The 16139-nt window shown below is 58.7% G+C and overlaps 10 protein-coding genes across 10 annotated transcripts; 5 read left to right on the top strand and 5 right to left on the bottom strand.

Annotated features, from left to right (window-relative positions):
- Positions 1-656: 656 nt before the first annotated feature.
- Positions 657-1139, top strand: OSTLU_8393 (predicted protein; the record flags this gene model as incomplete). The annotated part of the gene is made up of 1 exon (XM_001415783.1): positions 657-1139. A coding segment is annotated over one exon (483 nt), but the record flags the coding sequence as incomplete, so codon positions are not given.
- A 271-nt stretch (positions 1140-1410) lies between these two features.
- Positions 1411-2164, top strand: RPS15a (Ribosomal protein S15a, component of cytosolic 80S ribosome and 40S small subunit; the record flags this gene model as incomplete). Its single annotated transcript, XM_001415782.1, has 4 exons — positions 1411-1444; positions 1588-1686; positions 1801-1894; positions 1999-2164. The coding sequence occupies 4 exons, from the start codon at positions 1411-1413 to the stop codon at positions 2162-2164; spliced, it is 393 nt and encodes a 130-aa protein (XP_001415819.1).
- A 219-nt stretch (positions 2165-2383) lies between these two features.
- OSTLU_28845 (predicted protein) lies at positions 2384-3777 on the bottom strand. The gene is made up of 2 exons (XM_001415445.1): positions 3644-3777; positions 2384-3433 (listed from the first exon to the last, which is right to left on the bottom strand). The coding sequence occupies exons 1-2, from the start codon at positions 3771-3773 to the stop codon at positions 2403-2405; spliced, it is 1161 nt and encodes a 386-aa protein (XP_001415482.1). The 5' UTR covers positions 3774-3777; the 3' UTR covers positions 2384-2402.
- A 157-nt stretch (positions 3778-3934) lies between these two features.
- OSTLU_28844 (predicted protein) lies at positions 3935-4684 on the bottom strand (the record flags this gene model as incomplete). Its single annotated transcript, XM_001415444.1, has 1 exon — positions 3935-4684. The coding sequence occupies one exon, from the start codon at positions 4682-4684 to the stop codon at positions 3935-3937; it is 750 nt and encodes a 249-aa protein (XP_001415481.1).
- A 493-nt stretch (positions 4685-5177) lies between these two features.
- Positions 5178-5417, top strand: OSTLU_9781 (predicted protein; the record flags this gene model as incomplete). Its single annotated transcript, XM_001415781.1, has 1 exon — positions 5178-5417. A coding segment is annotated over one exon (240 nt), but the record flags the coding sequence as incomplete, so codon positions are not given.
- Positions 5418-5764: 347 nt separating this feature from the next.
- OSTLU_6250 (predicted protein) lies at positions 5765-6532 on the bottom strand (the record flags this gene model as incomplete). Its single annotated transcript, XM_001415443.1, has 1 exon — positions 5765-6532. A coding segment is annotated over one exon (768 nt), but the record flags the coding sequence as incomplete, so codon positions are not given.
- A 592-nt stretch (positions 6533-7124) lies between these two features.
- Positions 7125-8051, top strand: OSTLU_6084 (predicted protein; the record flags this gene model as incomplete). Its single annotated transcript, XM_001415780.1, has 1 exon — positions 7125-8051. A coding segment is annotated over one exon (927 nt), but the record flags the coding sequence as incomplete, so codon positions are not given.
- A 230-nt stretch (positions 8052-8281) lies between these two features.
- On the bottom strand, positions 8282-12373 carry OSTLU_86096 (predicted protein; the record flags this gene model as incomplete). The annotated part of the gene is made up of 1 exon (XM_001415442.1): positions 8282-12373. One exon carries the CDS (start codon positions 12371-12373, stop codon positions 8282-8284), a length of 4092 nt encoding a protein of 1363 aa, XP_001415479.1.
- Positions 12374-12856: 483 nt separating this feature from the next.
- On the top strand, positions 12857-15091 carry OSTLU_28839 (AAAP family transporter: amino acid; the record flags this gene model as incomplete). The annotated part of the gene is made up of 1 exon (XM_001415779.1): positions 12857-15091. One exon carries the CDS (start codon positions 12857-12859, stop codon positions 15089-15091), a length of 2235 nt encoding a protein of 744 aa, XP_001415816.1.
- A 15-nt stretch (positions 15092-15106) lies between these two features.
- OSTLU_39681 (predicted protein) lies at positions 15107-16117 on the bottom strand (the record flags this gene model as incomplete). The annotated part of the gene is made up of 1 exon (XM_001415441.1): positions 15107-16117. One exon carries the CDS (start codon positions 16115-16117, stop codon positions 15107-15109), a length of 1011 nt encoding a protein of 336 aa, XP_001415478.1.
- Between the last annotated feature and the right edge of the window lie 22 nt (positions 16118-16139).

The raw sequence follows: 16139 nt of genomic DNA, 5'->3' as shown, positions 1-16139 counted from the left end.
TAACGTAGAAATAGATATTTTCGACTGGCTCGCGTCGTCCTTCCTCGTCAGACCTCCGCGCGGCGATGGCTCTCGCGCGTGGCGGGCAGTACAGACGAAATGTCGACGCTCGAGCGCTTCTGCGTACGGTGCGTTACTCCGTGGCCGCCGCCGTTGCGCTCGCGTTTTACGTCATCGTGAACAATCCAATCACGTCGCACTCGCGCGCGTTCGTGAGCGACGTAAATGGCGTCGATGACGTCGATGTCGTGCGCGCGATCGATTCACGACGATCATCGATGACCGGAACGTGCGGTGCGGACGTCGGGGCTCGCGTTGAGCTCGACGGCGGCGTCGTGCGCTGGGGCAGCGATTTCAAGACGTCGAGCGCCGAGGCGTGCTGCCGAGCGTGCGAAGAGAGCGCGAGAAAATGTAACGTATGGGTCTGGTGCGGCGACGAAGGGGGGTGCGGAGGTGATAGAAAGCGCGGGGAGTGTTGGTTGAAGTACGACGCGAAGAACGCGGCGCGGGCACTGTTTGCCGCGGAACGACGAGGCGGTGACTCTCGATGGACGAGCGGGGCGTTGTTTTCATCGGAAGAAGCGGAAAAAGCGGAGGAAGAAGTCAACGCAGAAGAAAGAGCGAAGACTAAAAGACGCCACGCCAAAGGGAATCATCGCGTGTACCTCGACGTCTCCATCGACGGCGCTGACGCGGAGCGCATCGAATTTGTATTGTACGCCGACACGAGCCCGCTCGCGGCGGAAAATTTCCGACGAATGTGCGTGGGCGAACCTTCGGAAGAGTATACATGGGTCGGTTCGAAGTTTTATAGAATTCTCGACCGATTCATTGACCAGACAGGGTCGCACACCGCCTCGGGAAGTGCTGTGAATCCGGGAAAAGCGTTCGACGACGATCCCGGCGGCTTGCGACTCAAACACGACCGGCCTGGTTTGCTAAGCGTCGCCAACGCCGGACCAAACACCAACACAGGGCACTTTAGTATCGTCATGGCCCCAGCGCCGCATTTAGATGGCTCGTACGTCATCTTTGGCGAAGTCGTCGACGGCATGGAGCACGCTTGGGCGATCAACAAGTTGGCCTCTTCCGACGGCGAGCCCACGGGCGAGGCAAAAATCGTCCGCGCCGGCGTCCTAGAATCCTTTAGATGACGATCTTCATCGTATGTATGTATTACAAGTAGACTCCTTCAGATGACCATCGTCGTCGTCCGTATCACGAGTAGACTCCTTCAGATGACCATCGTCGTCGTCCGTATCACGAGCAGACTCCTTCAGACGCCCGACGGCCTCGAAAGCGCTGAAAGCCCTAATGTCGGTCTTGCCACACGGACCACGAAGTCGAAAGCCCTCGCGCGGCCAGTCGCATCCGCCTTTAGACGACGCGTGCGGTCAAGAGACAAGCGCCATGGTCCGAATCAGCGTCTTGAATGACACTCTCAGTACGTCTATCATCGTTCGCACGCGCGTTATGACGCGTCGCGACGTCGCGCGTGTCGCGACGGCGCCGAATCGCGTCCTCGCGCTGTGGTGTTTTAGGGTCTGTGACTAACCTCGCGATCGATCGTGTTCGCGCGCTCTGCAGAGTCGATGTACAACGCGGAAAAGCGTGGGAAGCGTCAGGTGCTCGTGCGCCCGGTTTCCAAGGTGGTGATCAAGTTCTTGCAAGTGATGCAAAAGCACGGTACGTGTGAAGAGAGGGGAACGCGAGCGGGACGCGCGCGAACGATCCTGAAAGCGGCGCGCGCATCACAGGATGAATGTGGAGACTGACGACGGAATGGTTTACAACGAATAGGCTACATCAACGAATTCGAGTTCATTGATGATCACAGAGCGGGAAAGATCGTCGTTGAGCTTAACGGACGTATCAACAAGTGCGGCGTCATCAGGTGCGTGTGTTTTAGGGTCTGCGCGAACGCTCGTCGAGAAGCGCGTCTTCTTTAAACGTCGATTAAGACTCGGAGACTGACGATGAATGGTTTTAAACTCGTAGCCCGCGTTATGATTTGTCCCACCACGACCTTGAGGACTGGGTTGGTCGACTTTTGCCCTCTCGTTTGTTTGGTGTCATCGTGCTCACCACGTCGTCGGGCATCATGGACCACGAGGAGGCCCGTCGCAAGAAGGTTGGTGGCAAGGTGCTCGGCTACTTCTACTAAGTGGTCGCGTGGAGTGGAGAATTCGATCGAATATGATCGACCCTAGATCGTCGAGAGCGGTGTCTAGCGCTGGAGCGTCTCGAGGTTTGAGTTAGATTTCATCAGCGGTGTAGTGAAAAGTCAGAAGCTTCGCCGACCTCATGCGCATTCGCCCTGTTTTGCCTCCTTCGTCGGCGCTCGTTCGTAAATCATTGCGTAATCATCGATATTAAAAATGTATGTCCTACTCGCGTTCAACTTAGTTGCCTTCTTGGATCCACTTGGCGGCATCGATGGCATAGTACGTTAACGTCAAGTCGGCTCCGGCGCGCTTGATGGCGATCAAGGATTCCAAGACCGCATCGCGTTCGTTAAGGTAACCCGCCGCGGCGGCAGCCTTCAACATGGAGTATTCGCCAGACACTTGGTACGCGGAAATTGGGAGCGTGGTGCTGTCTCTAAGCGCGCGGATGATGTCTAAGTAGGCGCCCGCCGGCTTGACCATCATGATGTCCGCGCCCTCTTGTTCATCGAGAGCAGCTTCGCGCAAGCACTCACGGTAGTTGGCCGGGTCCATTTGGTACTCAGCCTTGTCCTTCGGAATCTTCCAGTCTTCACTACCCGGACGCGGCGCCGACGCCAAGGCATCACGGAACGGACCGTAGTACGCGCTGTTGTACTTGGCGGTGTAACTCATGATGGCGACGTTGGTGAAACCTTCGTCGTCGAGCGCTTGGCGAATGGCACCGACGCGACCATCCATCATATCGGACGGAGAAATAACATCAGCACCCGCGCGCGCTTGGGACACGGCTTGTTGGCACAAATAGTACACCGTTTCGTCGTTCATGACGACGCCGTCGGAGCGCACCATGCCGTCGTGGCCCATAGTGTTGTACGGATCGAGCGCGACGTCGGTGTACACTTCCAAATCGGGGAACGTATCCTTCAACAACGAGATCGAGCGTTGGGCTAAGCCGTTCGGATTGAACGCCTCCTTCCCGCAAGCCGTCTTCAAGTTATCCGGGGTCTTCGGGAAGACGACCACTTGGTTCACGCCGGCCGCGCGCGCCTCGCGCACTTGCTTGATCATGCCATTCTTGAAGCTCAGGCGGTCTTGTCCCGGCATAGAACCGATGGGAATGTTCTCATCGCCCTCGTGCACGAAAATCGGGTAAATGAAGTTATCCGGCGTGAGAATCGTCTCGCGGAACGCCTTTCGCACCGTCGGCGAGCGGCGGTTGCGTCGCGGTCGGCTCGGCAAATCTTGCGGCACCACCGTCGGCGCGCCTGGAGCAATCAATCGTCATCCACACTCGTCAGTCATCGCGTTCGCCCGCGTCGACGCGTTTCGCGGCGATCGATATCATTTCACATCCTTTCTCATCCCCATCGCGTCGTTCACGCATCGCACGCCGTCACACGCGTCGTCATCGTCACCCATCGCACTGGATAAACCACGACATCGCGTCGGCGCGCATCGATCGCGCCGTCGCGCACCTTCGGGGTTTCTCGGCGGCACGCGCGTCGTGGGCGGGGCCATGGTGCTGTCGGCGCGCGCCTTGACGCGCGTTCGCGGCGCTTGCGGCTTCACGAAAGCGCTCGGGGTGGTGATGGTCGTCGAAAGCATCGTGTCGAGTTGTGCCGTCGCGTCGCCCGCGACTGTTTGCGCATACGAAGATCTCGAGATTGCATCCAGGCGTGGATTTTACGGTTTTAGTGAAGAGCGAAAACGCGAGCGCGCGAGCGCGCGAGTGAATGGAGAAAGAATAGTTAAAAAATAACGATCGTTTACGCGAGCGCGGTGCGCATGGTGTCGCGAATGACTTGCGCGTTGGCGTCGATCCATCGAACGCGCGCGGCGTAGTTTTCGGCTCTGAGCGCTAGTTGCGAGATGTCGTCTTCTTTCGCGGCGCTTCTCGCGACGAAGTACACGACGGTTTCGAGCACGCGAAGTTTTATCAAGTCCGGAAGGGCGTCGATCTCGGCCTCGGTCGGCGTCGCGCGCCGGCAAAATCCCTTGATGTAGTCGACAACGAACGGCAGAGGATCGCGTTCGCCGACGTACTTGGACAAACCTGCGGCGGCTTCCATCATACGCCAGTCGTACGATGCAAACTCAAAGTCGATGATGCCCGTGACTTTACCCGTCGTCTCATCCGCGAGGGAATTATCGTAATGGACGTCGCCGTGGATCAGCGTCTCGGGTAAGCCTCCCGAAGATTCGATGTCGGCCAATTTTTCTTCAAGTACGCGAATAGAGTTGAGCAAGTCGTTCACCGAAACTCGAACGGCATCCAAACCTGGGTTCGTCTCCGCCTCGACGAAAAATGCATCGCGCGACCCACCTTTCTTGATGAACGCTCCGAAGATGTCCCGATACACGCTCGTCGGGCTCACCGGAGCAACGGCACGCACTTCGCTTTCGGCTTCTTCCATACACTTCGAAAGCGCCGCCGTCGCCTCTCCCACCGCGTCGGCGAAGCGCGTCTTCGGGAGCGAACCAGGAATGAGTTCAAACACGCTCGGTTTCGCGTCCATTATTATATAATCGAACGACGAATCGCTCACCGTTCTCGCAATCGCAATATCGCACGTGATTATTCACGCCGCCGCTCGTATCCGTCAGCGCGAACGCGCTCCCCGGCGCGAACGCCTCGCACGTCATGCGCAGCTCCGCGTCGTCGGCGCTCGCGAACGTCGACGTCGACACCACCGCCGGCGCCGCGGCCGCCTCCGCGGACTCGTTCGTCGACGCCACGCTCGCCGCCGCCGTCATCCCGCGCGTCCCACGCGTTTTATCCGCGACGCGCCGTCCCCGCGCGACGCGCGACGTCACCGTCGGCGCGCTCGCGCGCGTCGCGCGCGCGCCGCGCGCGTTCGCGCGCGTCGCCATCGCTCGCGCCGCGCGTCGTTCGCGCGCGCGTGTGGCGCGCGCGTCGTCCGTCGTCCGTCGTCCGTCGTCCGTCGTCCCGTCCGCAGAGTCGCGCGCGCGCCGCATCGCTCGTCGCACGACCGCCCGCGCGCGCTCGCCATGGGCAAGCGCAAGAGCTCCAAGCCGCCGCCCAAGAAGGTGGCCCCGAAGGTGGACACGACGTTCACGTGTCCGTTTTGCAATCACGACAAGAGCGTGTTCGCGCGACTCGATCACGTCGCCGAGAAGGGGCTGGTGGAGTGCGGGACGTGCGGACAGAAGTACACGTGCAACATCACGCACCTGAGCGAACCGATCGACGTGTACAGCGATTGGATCGACGCGTGCGAGAGGATCAACGCCAAGGACGAGGACGAGAGCGAGGAGGAGGATTGAGATTGATTAGAAGGCTATGTAGAAGAACGAACGGGACGTCGTCGTTCGTTCGTTGTGATGATAATGAACGACGAGTGAGCGAGAAAATAGCGCACGCGCGCGCGCGAACGAAGTAAGCGCGATGCGCGCGACGACGCCGTGACCCGGGTCGACGGGGGTTTGATTTGATTGTATGTCTCTTCGAGACGCTAACGCTATTCGCACTACGAGATTTAATACGCCAACGCGCTCGGGATGTCGGGCCCGCCTCGGTATAACTGAATTGGCACCGCGCGAACGGCCACCGGTTCTTTATTTCCAGGGTTCAATGGCTCGAACACGCACAGAACGCGCAGCATGAAGGCGACGCTAAACGTCGGCGCCTGCACGCTCGGACACGCGAACAGGCGCGGGATGACGACGTGTATCGGAATCTCCACCCCGCGCGGACAGTCGCCGTCGACGATTTGCGTGAACTGCACGGGCGATGTCTCACTCACCACCTGACCCTCGCTCGTGCTGCAACCCTCGATGCGACACAGCTCGATTTCGATCGCCCTGAGCGGCGCCGCCGAGCGTTCGACGACGAGCCGCCCCGTGATCGCCTCCTCTAAAAACCAACTCGTCTTATCGAACGATCCGCGAATCAAGAACCCTTCGCTCGCTAACAATCCAGGCGCCGGTCCCAAATCTTGCCGCTCCTCCGTGATCTCGAACGCCATCGTCTCGCTCGCCGCCGCGTCGGCGACGTCGTCCTCGTCCGGCTTCGTCTCCACTAAAAATTCGCACATCCCCGTCGACAGCGACCCCCCACGCAGGATCGGCCGCACCACCTCCGCATCGATCGCGTACACTATCTGCGTGTTCTGCCCGTGAAACGTCTCGTACATCGGCGTCGTCGGCGGAAAGCTCCCCAGCGTGAACGAAAACGGAAACGCGTGCACCCCCACCGCCAGCCGTCCCGGCGGCGCCAGCACCAGCGACACGTCCAGCACGCGCACCGGTTCGACGACCATGAACAGCGATTCCAGCACGCTCACGCTCGAGTCTCCGACGCGCAGCTGCACGTTTCCACACGCCGTGAGCAGAACACCGTTGTGCGCGAACGGCGCGTCTTCGCGTTCGACGCGCACCACCACCTCGCCGCGCACGACGTCGCGCTCGCGGTATTTACTATCGCTCGACTCCAGGAACACGTCCACGCGGCTCATCGCGCGTCGTCGTCTGGCGCGCGTCCATCGATCGATCGATCGATCGACCGATGCATCGCTCGACGACGCGCGGCGACGGACGGCGACGACGCGACATCGCGACGCGCGCGCGCCTCGAGCGCGCGCGAGCGAGGCGCGACGCGTCATCGCCGCGTCGTCGCGGACGACGGCGACGCGCTCGCGCGCGCGACGCGCTCGCGCGCGCGCCGACGCGAGCGTCGAGGCGGTTACGACACCGCGCGCGCGACCGGCGACGCCGCGCCGAACGGCGGCGTGGGCGTGCGTCGTCGCGGTCGCGATCGCGTCGATGAAGATGACGCTGAAGCGCGAGCGGCGGGAGACGTACAGCGCGCGCGAAGAGACGACGCTGGAGCACGCGGTCGACGCGAACTGGGCGGAGGCTGAAAAACTCCTGGCGCACCTGCCGACGCGCGAGGGGGAGACGAACGCGTTCTTTCCGAGCCTGGACGACGCGATATTCGTCGGACACTTGGTGACAGATTTAGATTCCGTCGCGGGGGCGATCGGGGCGGCGAATCTGTACGGAGGGAGCGCGGCGGTCGCGAGCGCCGTGAACACGGAGACGCGATTCGCGCTGGATACGTGGGGCGCGACGCTGCCCGAACCCGTGGAGACACTTTTAGCGGAACGACCGGATAGGAACGTCTGCTTGGTTGATTTTCAGCAGCAGTCGCAGTTGAACCCGGCGATTCCGATGGGGAACATCGTGGGGATTATCGATCATCACGCGCTGCAGTCGAACACCATCGTGACTGAGCGACCGATTTTCGTCGACATTCGACCGTGGGGGTGCATGTCGTCCATCATCGCGCATAATCACGCGGTACAAGGGAAGTTTTTGCCCAAACACATAGCCGGAATGTTGCTTAGCGCGATTTTGAGTGACACGCTAAACTTGAAGTCTCCAACGACGACGACGTGGGATGAGCGCGTCGTGACGATGCTGGTGCAGTACTTAGAGGTCCAGGATGTGAACGAGCTCGCAGCCCGACAGTTTCGCGCGAAGAGTCAGTCGCTGAGTCTGATGACACCGTATGCACTCGTGAACGGTGATATGAAGCAGTTCAAGTTCACTGGTGATCAGGAGACGTACGAGGTGGCGTATTCGGTCATCGAGACGACGGATGCGGACGCATCGCTCTCGCGAGCGGCGGATATACTTCCGGAAATGCGCGCCGTAAAGTTGGTGACGCCATCCACGAAAGCCATGCTTCTAGCTATCGTCGACATTGTCAACCTCACGTCCACACTGCTGATCTGCGGACGCGTCGAGGCCTCGCTCGCCGTGGCGGCGTACAGTGGAGTGCTCGAGAACGATGGAACGATGCTGAAACTTCCGGGCCTGGTGAGCCGCAAGAAAGACTTCGTTCCACCTTTAACGAAGGCGGTGAAAGATGGCTGGAAGCCCCCACGCCTGTCGTTTGACGAAGATACGGAATCTGAAAACGGGTTGCATCGCTCGCGATCGATGGTTGACATTCCAACAGGGGACGTGGTCGTCGACTACACAGAAACACCGTCTGGCAAGCTTGTTCGCCAAGAAACAGGAGATTGAAACGCGTCGAGCTTTAGCAATGTTAGCAATTTGTTTTTACTTTTCTGATTTTCCTAAACTAGCTATCGAACCGTGCGCCGCGTCCCTCGTTGAGCGCGGCGACGAATTTGGAAATCCTCGAGAACTTTTTTATCTGCCTCTTGCTTAACGCTAGATCCCTCTGATTTTAAGAACTCTCTCTCGAGTGCGCAATTTCCGAAAACGCGTGTGAGTAATTTTCTAAGTTCGGAGATATCTCTACCGCCGTAGCGGCTGATAATCATCTCCAAAAGATGCGCGTTATCTACACGTCCGAGCATCACTCGTAAAACATCTTCCAAGTGTTCGTCAAGAACATCGCGCACTCTCTTGTAAGCGCCATCCGTGAGCTCTAACAACGAACGGAACACACTATCGAGGCAAGACCACCACATTTCTTCACTATTTGATACTTCGCTCGAGACGCGTCTACACATCCCGACGGCTACATGTAAAGCTTCGTTTGTCTCGATGACGAATCCCTTCATCAAACTCTCCGCGGGCGCAGTCTTTGTCCACTCTGCCCCACTCGTCGTGAAGAGCTGCGCCATCGCGCGAATACCAGTGGAGTAGTTGCATAGATGAATACTGAGCGCTTCGTTGTAGTTACCCGCAGCCTCGAGCAAGTAGGCCGTAGCATCCATGACGTTGAACTCTCGGCAGTATTCAAGGCACCGAGCTTCGTCTAAACTCTTCACGTCTTCACTTTTTAAGTACTTCAACACATCTTGTGGTTCGAATTGACACATGAGTCGAAAGTACAACTCAGCCATTTCCGTCGTTACGACGGATTTTGTCGCCGACACCAAGTCCACGAGACTCATGTCGTGAGGGCTGCCGACGCCGTCTTTAACTTCGTGCACGGCTTCGAGAACTTGTCGCAGGTATTGAAACTGCAAGACAGGCTCCGATGATAGTGCGTTCAGAACTTCAGCTTGTGCGTGTGGGAAGTACGCGATTGCAATACGAGCGCATACATCAGCGGATTTAGCGGCGACGACGGGCATGATCGCAAGGAGCTCGTTTTGAAAGACCTTGGCGCTCTCGGTGTCGAGTGGATGCGCTCGTGCCACCGCTGGTCCAGCGTTCATTTGCTCTGCATGCACGATGCCTGGACCTGATTTACCAAGGCACACGTCTACATAATGTACAGCAGCGTTTCTCCGGTGCTCATCACCGGCGAGCGCCTTCAAAGCGTTGATATGATCACCAGATGCGATGTATATCACGGCTTCGGCTTGAGCAAAATGTGCTTCTCGCGCGAGATTGAGGATTTGACACTCGTCATTCAACGTAATATCTTCGTCTATGCGCCGTCCGATGATGGATACCATCGCCTTCTCTCTTTCTATGACGTCATGTTTCGTCTTCGCGAGCGCCAAAGTTTCCAAGAGCTCCCGTTCAACTTGCTGCGTCACTGTGGCGCGGCCGGTACCGACGATGCTTGCGGCAAACGTGAGAAGTCTTGAACGAGTTGGAGCTGAATTTACGGGACCACACGCACCGGCGGCGAAAACCACGGCTTCAACAATAACCTGAGATCCCATGCGATCGGTTGGAAGGCCATCTATGGCGAGTATTTCGCTCTCACTTGCGTCCCAGTCTTTCAAAATTTCCGTCAGCACAACAGTCGAGGCTTTGGGTTCGGCAAGAAGAAGATACAAAAGACGCAATGGTGGACATGATGAATCGTCTTCTCGTACGGCGAGCGCCATCGCTGCGTTCCACGTGGTACTCAAACTTGACTCGGAATCATGCGTGCTCATTGTAAACACATTAAGATCGACTGGCTCAAACAGAAATTTCATCACCTCCATTCGAAACTGACTAACGATTTCGCTCGACAATCTACAACCGTTTGTTGGAAACTGTTCGCCTTGAATAGTCTTGAAAATAAACAGCAAGACCTGTCGAACGCGAGCTTTATCACCAAACTTGGGCTCCAGCGAGGCTTGAAACATGGCTTCGACCGGTGTGATGAAATCATTTAAAGCTCTCGTGAACACGTGCGCGAGCGCGCTGTACATGCCATGATGTTTGCAGAGTCGAGCGACTTGATTCAAATCAAGCGATTCTACATCCATATGCAGAACGCACTGTTCAATCACATTTGCCGCATCAAGCGCAGCATAGTGCTCCACGAGCGCTTGCATCACTTCTGCAGGTAACGAACGCAACTTGTCCGATAAGATATGGGGCACCATGCCTTTCAAAAACGCCGCTTTGCATTTTGAGTTTAGGAAGGCACCGAATACCACCGGCGCATACACTTGATTCAGTGCGTTAAACGCAAGCAACAGACCGAAAACGACACTTGTTATTAGTTCGAAATACGCAGCATCGTCAGAGTCGATACCACGTTTGTTCAAAGATTCATCAAGGAACTGTGGGACTACGTCGACAAACGCTTGCACCGCCCTTTCCCGGGTAGTCTCCGGATCTGCATACTTTTTCGACAAGCTCGGCCACAACGGCAGCTCATCCGATGCGACTTCAATAAGCGTGTTCAAAGTACCAACCCAGTTGCCTTCCGCCTTCTTTGCTTGCATTCGCTCGAACCAACCGAAAAATTTGCCGCGTCGTAATCTCGAAGGTGATAGCATAGCGAAATGAACGCCGCGCACGGCGACAGATCCATGCCAATATGGCAAACGCTCGAAAACAGCGTCATGGCTCGCGGTGGCTTGTACAATTTCACGAGCAATCGGAGGCTCGCTCGTCGCAACACGTTCTATGAGCTGCCCATGAGACGTGTAAACAAATAGCTTGTTTCGGCTACTAAGGACACAAATCAAGTCTTGCGACAGCCAAGCCGTCGCCATCGCACTCGCAACGACGCCTTCTGGATCGATGCTCCACGAATTCAGGATACGCGATGTATTTGCGGCGCGTTTAGTTCGTTCATTTTCTCCAGGCGATCGCTTGATCGATTCAACGTCGACGGAGAGCACGTACACGCTCGCGCCCCATACCACGACAAGATTGCATTCTTCTACGTTGTCATGCGTAGTGACTTCATCCGCCCACCTCGGGCTCCAACACATCACAGGTAGCACGGTAGCCGCGATGTTTGGCGGCCGAACGATCTTTGCGATGACCTCAGCTCGTGGATTGAGTCGCATGATGAGCACGGCGTTCATCGTGCACAACGCCGCAACGCCTGCGGCGTCTGCAATATTCTTCGCTGCGCTCAGCGTTTCACCGTACGTAGGACTGATGATACCATTATCATGGGCGTTAATATCTGATACACTCACCGAGCCGACTCGAGGCAGCGCGTGCGCCGCTATCACGAACGTCCGCTCGCCGAGCGACGCCGATTTGACTCGAACGACACCCATTCCGAGAGGCGAAAGCGTGTGATGAATGACGAGGCCACCCTCCTCGGACGATATCACGTCAACAACACCGTTTGACTCCACTTTTGAAAGCATTACGAGCGCTATCACGGGCGTTCGATGCGCGCCGACGATTGTTTTCAAAATCGTCGGCGTGCGCTTGATATCCCACAGCGTGAGACCGCCGTCGTCGTGTCCCACCAAGAGCCACTCACCCCTTTCATCGAAGCACAAACTCGTCACCCCGGGCGTGGCTGAAATTCCAGCAAAAGTATTCGCCGATTTCAGGCACGAAACCGTCCGCTCATCGTTCACGCCGCGTTCGAGAAAAATAAAACCGCCCTCCGTTCCCACGGCGACGCGTTCTCCGGGACCCAGCGCGCAACACATCGCCCTCCCCGCGTCGACGGTATCCATCATAGCGTTCGTCACTCTCTCCACATTCACTAAATCTACCACCCCACCCGCGCTCGCCGCCGTCCCCACCGTCCTATTCTTTTCCGTTCGAGCTCGCAGCGCGCGAAGCGCTCGTCTCGCCTCGTCTCGCGCGTCGTCCGCCGTCGACGTCCCCACCTCGCTCTTCCCTCGCTCTCCGGCGAGCAACCTCGCCTCGCGCATCGCCGCGATCGCTAAACCATCCTCTTCGCTCTCGTCCTCGTTCGCGTCGTCCGCGCTCGCGTCGTCCTCGTCGTCTTCGTCCGCCGCCGACGCCTCCGCGCGTCTCGACACTCGTCGCACGAGCACTCGCACCGCCGCGTCGCTCGCGTCCCCGATCGATCGCGACAGCGACAGCGGCATCGTTCCGACGTCGCGCGTCGCCTCGCGCGTCGTCTCGCCGCCGTCGTCGTCGCCTTCGTCTTCGTCTTCGTCGTCGCTCGACGACGGCACCAACAAATCGTCCACTCGCGGCGCGTCGTCGTCGTCGTCGTCGTCGCTCGACGTCGCGTCTCGCTCGACGCGCGCCGCTCGACGCTCGCGCGCGCGCGGCGTCGCGCGCCGCATCGCGCGCGCGTCGCGCTCTGCCGCGTCGCCGGTCGCTTTGAACGATAACGGCCCCGCGCGTCGGCACACGGCGCCGCGCGCCGCGTCGTCGCGCGCGCCATGCGCGACCCCGCGCGCGCGGTCGCCCGCGCGAGCGCGAGCGCGCTCGACGCCGCGGCGCGCGCGCGCTCGACGCCGCGGCGGACGCAAGATGAGATTCTGAGCTCGAGCGCGGCGCGTCGTCGCGCGTTCGCGCCGTCGTCGTCGTCGCGCGCGAGCTCGAAGAGCCTCCTGAACTCGATGCTCGGCAGCGGCGCGCTCGCGGTGCCGTCGTGCTTCGCGGCGTGCGGATTGGCGCTGACGACGGCGACGAGCGCGGGGGCGTGCCTGGCGTGCGCGCTGTCGCTCGAGCAAATGTTGTACTGCGCGAACGCGCACGGCGCGTGGTCGTACGAAGATTTGACGAGCGCGACGCTGGGACGACGAGGGAGGATCGTCGCGAAGTATAGCATCGCCGCGCTGTTGGTCGGGGTGGTGGTGGCGTACGTAAACATCGTGGGGGATAATTTCTTCACGGCGGCGTCGAGCGGCGTGCTGCCGGCTGGGGTGGAGGTGAATCGCGAACGCGTCATGGCGGGGGTGACGTTTGGGGTGTTTTTGCCGTTGGCGACGTTCGTGAAGAGTCAAAAAAGACTCGAAAAAGTGGTGGGGTTCGGGTTGGCGACGACGGGGTTGTTTGGATTGTGTTTGGTGACGCTCGCGGCGCGACGGTTGGCGCTCGGCGACGGGAAATCGAGCGCGTCGAAGACGTGGGACGCGAGCGGGCTGGGTCTGGTGCTACCGATCATGGTATTTAATTTTGCGGCGCACGTGATGGTGTTTCCAGCGTTGAAGAGTTCGGGCACGGCGGTGATGTCGACCTCGCGCGTCGTCGGCATCGCGAACGAGACGATGGTGCATTTGTTGATCTTTTACATCGTCACCGGCGCGTGCGGATACGTGGCGTTCGGGTCGAGCGTGAACGGTAACGTTTTGCGCAACTTTGGTGCGGAAAGTGGATGGTTTGGGATTTACACGCAGTTGGTACGGTTCTTGTACGGGTGCGCTATATGCACCGGCGTGCCGCTTCTCTTCATTTCCTTGCGAGAAATATCGCCCTCGCTCTTGCTGTCGCTCTCGCGCGTGGCGGGAAGACACACCGAATTAGTGTTTGATGTTCTCGTGCTTTACAGCTGCTTGCGCGTGTCCATTTCAGTGCCAAACATTCAACACGTGTTCGGTCTCATCGGTAGCACGACATGCTCGATACTTACATTCATTCTTCCTGGGATGATGTTTCTGCGCACGTGTCCGTCGTCGAGCTCGAAGAAAAGTATGAATGATTTCAAACTACTGCAGCAGCTCGGGAGCGGTGTGCGTCTCAGCGCGCACGCGCTAATTCTATTTGGCGTATTTATTGGTATCGCATGTACACGAAGCACACTGCAGTCCTTGAAAGAAGAAGCTGAGGTTGTCGTCATCATACAACGACTCGTCGCCGCTCAAACATTCGTACGATCGAGGGTGCAAGTTTACGACAGGATTCTCACCGCGGCGGCGAAATTCAGAAGAATCGATGCCGTAGAACGAGTTGTTTCACAACTTTCCGAAGAGTCGAAATTAAGCGAGAGCGTGGTGAAAGATGTGACATCCACGCTCGCGCTCGCTTCAAGTCAGGAAACGCGTTCAGCGGCGATGCGCGAATTCGACTCGCTCAATCCGTTTCGAAAAGATGTCGACGAAGAGGACGTGCGAGAGGCAAAGGAGAAATTCGCCAAAGCGAGAGAATCGTACAGAAATGTAAGCGATACCCTACGCGAGGTTCGCGAGACGTTGAGAGATATAGAAGAGGAAGGGGAAGCGAGCCAGGCTGATGAGAGCTCCGACGACGTTCACGAGCGCGCAGATGAGGCGCTTGAGAAAGTACGAGCAACGGACGATGCGCTCGAAGAAACATCGGACGTCCTAGAACTGACCGAAGACGTCAACACCGATCTCGATGGATTACAGGTTGCGTCTGAACGGTTAGAAATGACGGACACGATCATCGAGCAAACGTTGGAGGAGGTACGAGGGGCGAAAAAGTCTGGAGCGGAGGCCGTGTGGCAAGCGGCGACTAATGTGGTCGAAGAGACGGAGAATAAAGATGAACTCATCAAGAATCTGAAAGAACCCATAAATATCGCACCACGTGCGTGGAAGAAGGGCAAGGGCAAAGACGTCGATAGTCAGGAAGATATCGTTGAAAAGATAGTCGCCGCCTCGAACAAGGTGACAGACGAAGAGGCGGAGCGCGCTGTCGAGACGGTGCTCCAAAACAACACGCAAGACGGTGCTTCGAGCCGCGCCGTGCAACGAGCCAGTGAAATCTTAAAAGAAATCACCGCAGAAAGTCCGTCGGATTCTTCGAAGAACCCGACTAAAGCCGACGAGAACGTCGTATTTAAAAAGTTTGTCAACGCGACGACGGAAGGGCGCCAAGTAGAGCAGCAGTAATACAAGTTTCTAACACTAGTTTTCAGCCCCGACGACGACCACGCGCTTCGCTGACTGACGGTACACGACGATAACACCATCTAAACTTACGCGCCAATCCGTGTCTGGCGCAACATCGCCCAAGCGCTGGTGATACGACCGAATGTCTCGCCCGAGCGCCTGCGTCACAAACGCGACGAATTCGTCGGCGCTTTCGTACAGTGAATCTTTGCGCCGACGCTCCCACGCCGCGCGCAAAGCAGCCTCGCCGGCGTCCGTAAGTTTCACTTCATCTACGGTCAACGGTCCGTCACCATCGGCGAGATCGTTTCCGACCCACTCCGGCGCGCGAGCGTCGACGACGCAATCGCTGTACGGCACGTATGGTTTTACGTCCAAAACCGGCGTCCCGTGCACTAAGTCCGCCCCCGCCACGTCCAACGATTTCCCATTCACGCGAACGATTCGCACTAAGCTAAGTCCTATCGGACACGGTCGATGCGGCGTTCGTGTCGCCAAGCACCCTCGCTTCTCCCCGTTCAATCTCGGCACCCGAATCTTCCCGCGAAGCGTCGATTTCGGCCCATCCGCCGCGCCCACTTTCCCATTTTTCTCCGCCCCCGCGCCCAGATCCGTGTTCTCATGAAACACGTACACCAACCAACAGTGCGTGAACTCGTCCAATCCCTCCAGCGCGCTCGCCGGCACCCGGGCGTCGAGTTCGACGCGTCCTCGCGCCAGCGGCACCAGCGACGGTTGCCGCGGCGTCCCCAGCCTTCGATCGAACGCGCTCGCGAACGTCCCCATCGCCATCATCTCGTGCGACGTCGACGCCCTCGCTCGCGTCGCGCCTCCGCGCGCGTCCATCGCTCGTCGGCAGCGCTCGAGCTCCAGGCGCGCCTCGCGCAGCGCGCGCTCCGCCGTCGTTCGCCCGCGCCGCTCCGCCGCGCGCGCGTCCTCCGCGCGTCGCAGCGCCTCGCCCTCGTCCCGCGTCGTCGCGCGCGCGAGCGCGACGAGCGCGACGAGCGCGAGCGCGACGTGCGCCATCGCGCGCGCCGTCGCCGGCCGT

The sequence above is a fragment of the Ostreococcus lucimarinus genome, chromosome 1 (genome assembly GCF_000092065.1).
Source record: "Ostreococcus lucimarinus CCE9901 chromosome 1, complete sequence".
NCBI classification, from domain to species: Eukaryota; Viridiplantae; Chlorophyta; class Mamiellophyceae; order Mamiellales; family Bathycoccaceae; genus Ostreococcus; species Ostreococcus sp. 'lucimarinus'.
The sequence above is the reverse complement of the archived record's forward strand: the minus strand, read 5'-3'. Positions and strand labels throughout refer to the sequence as shown.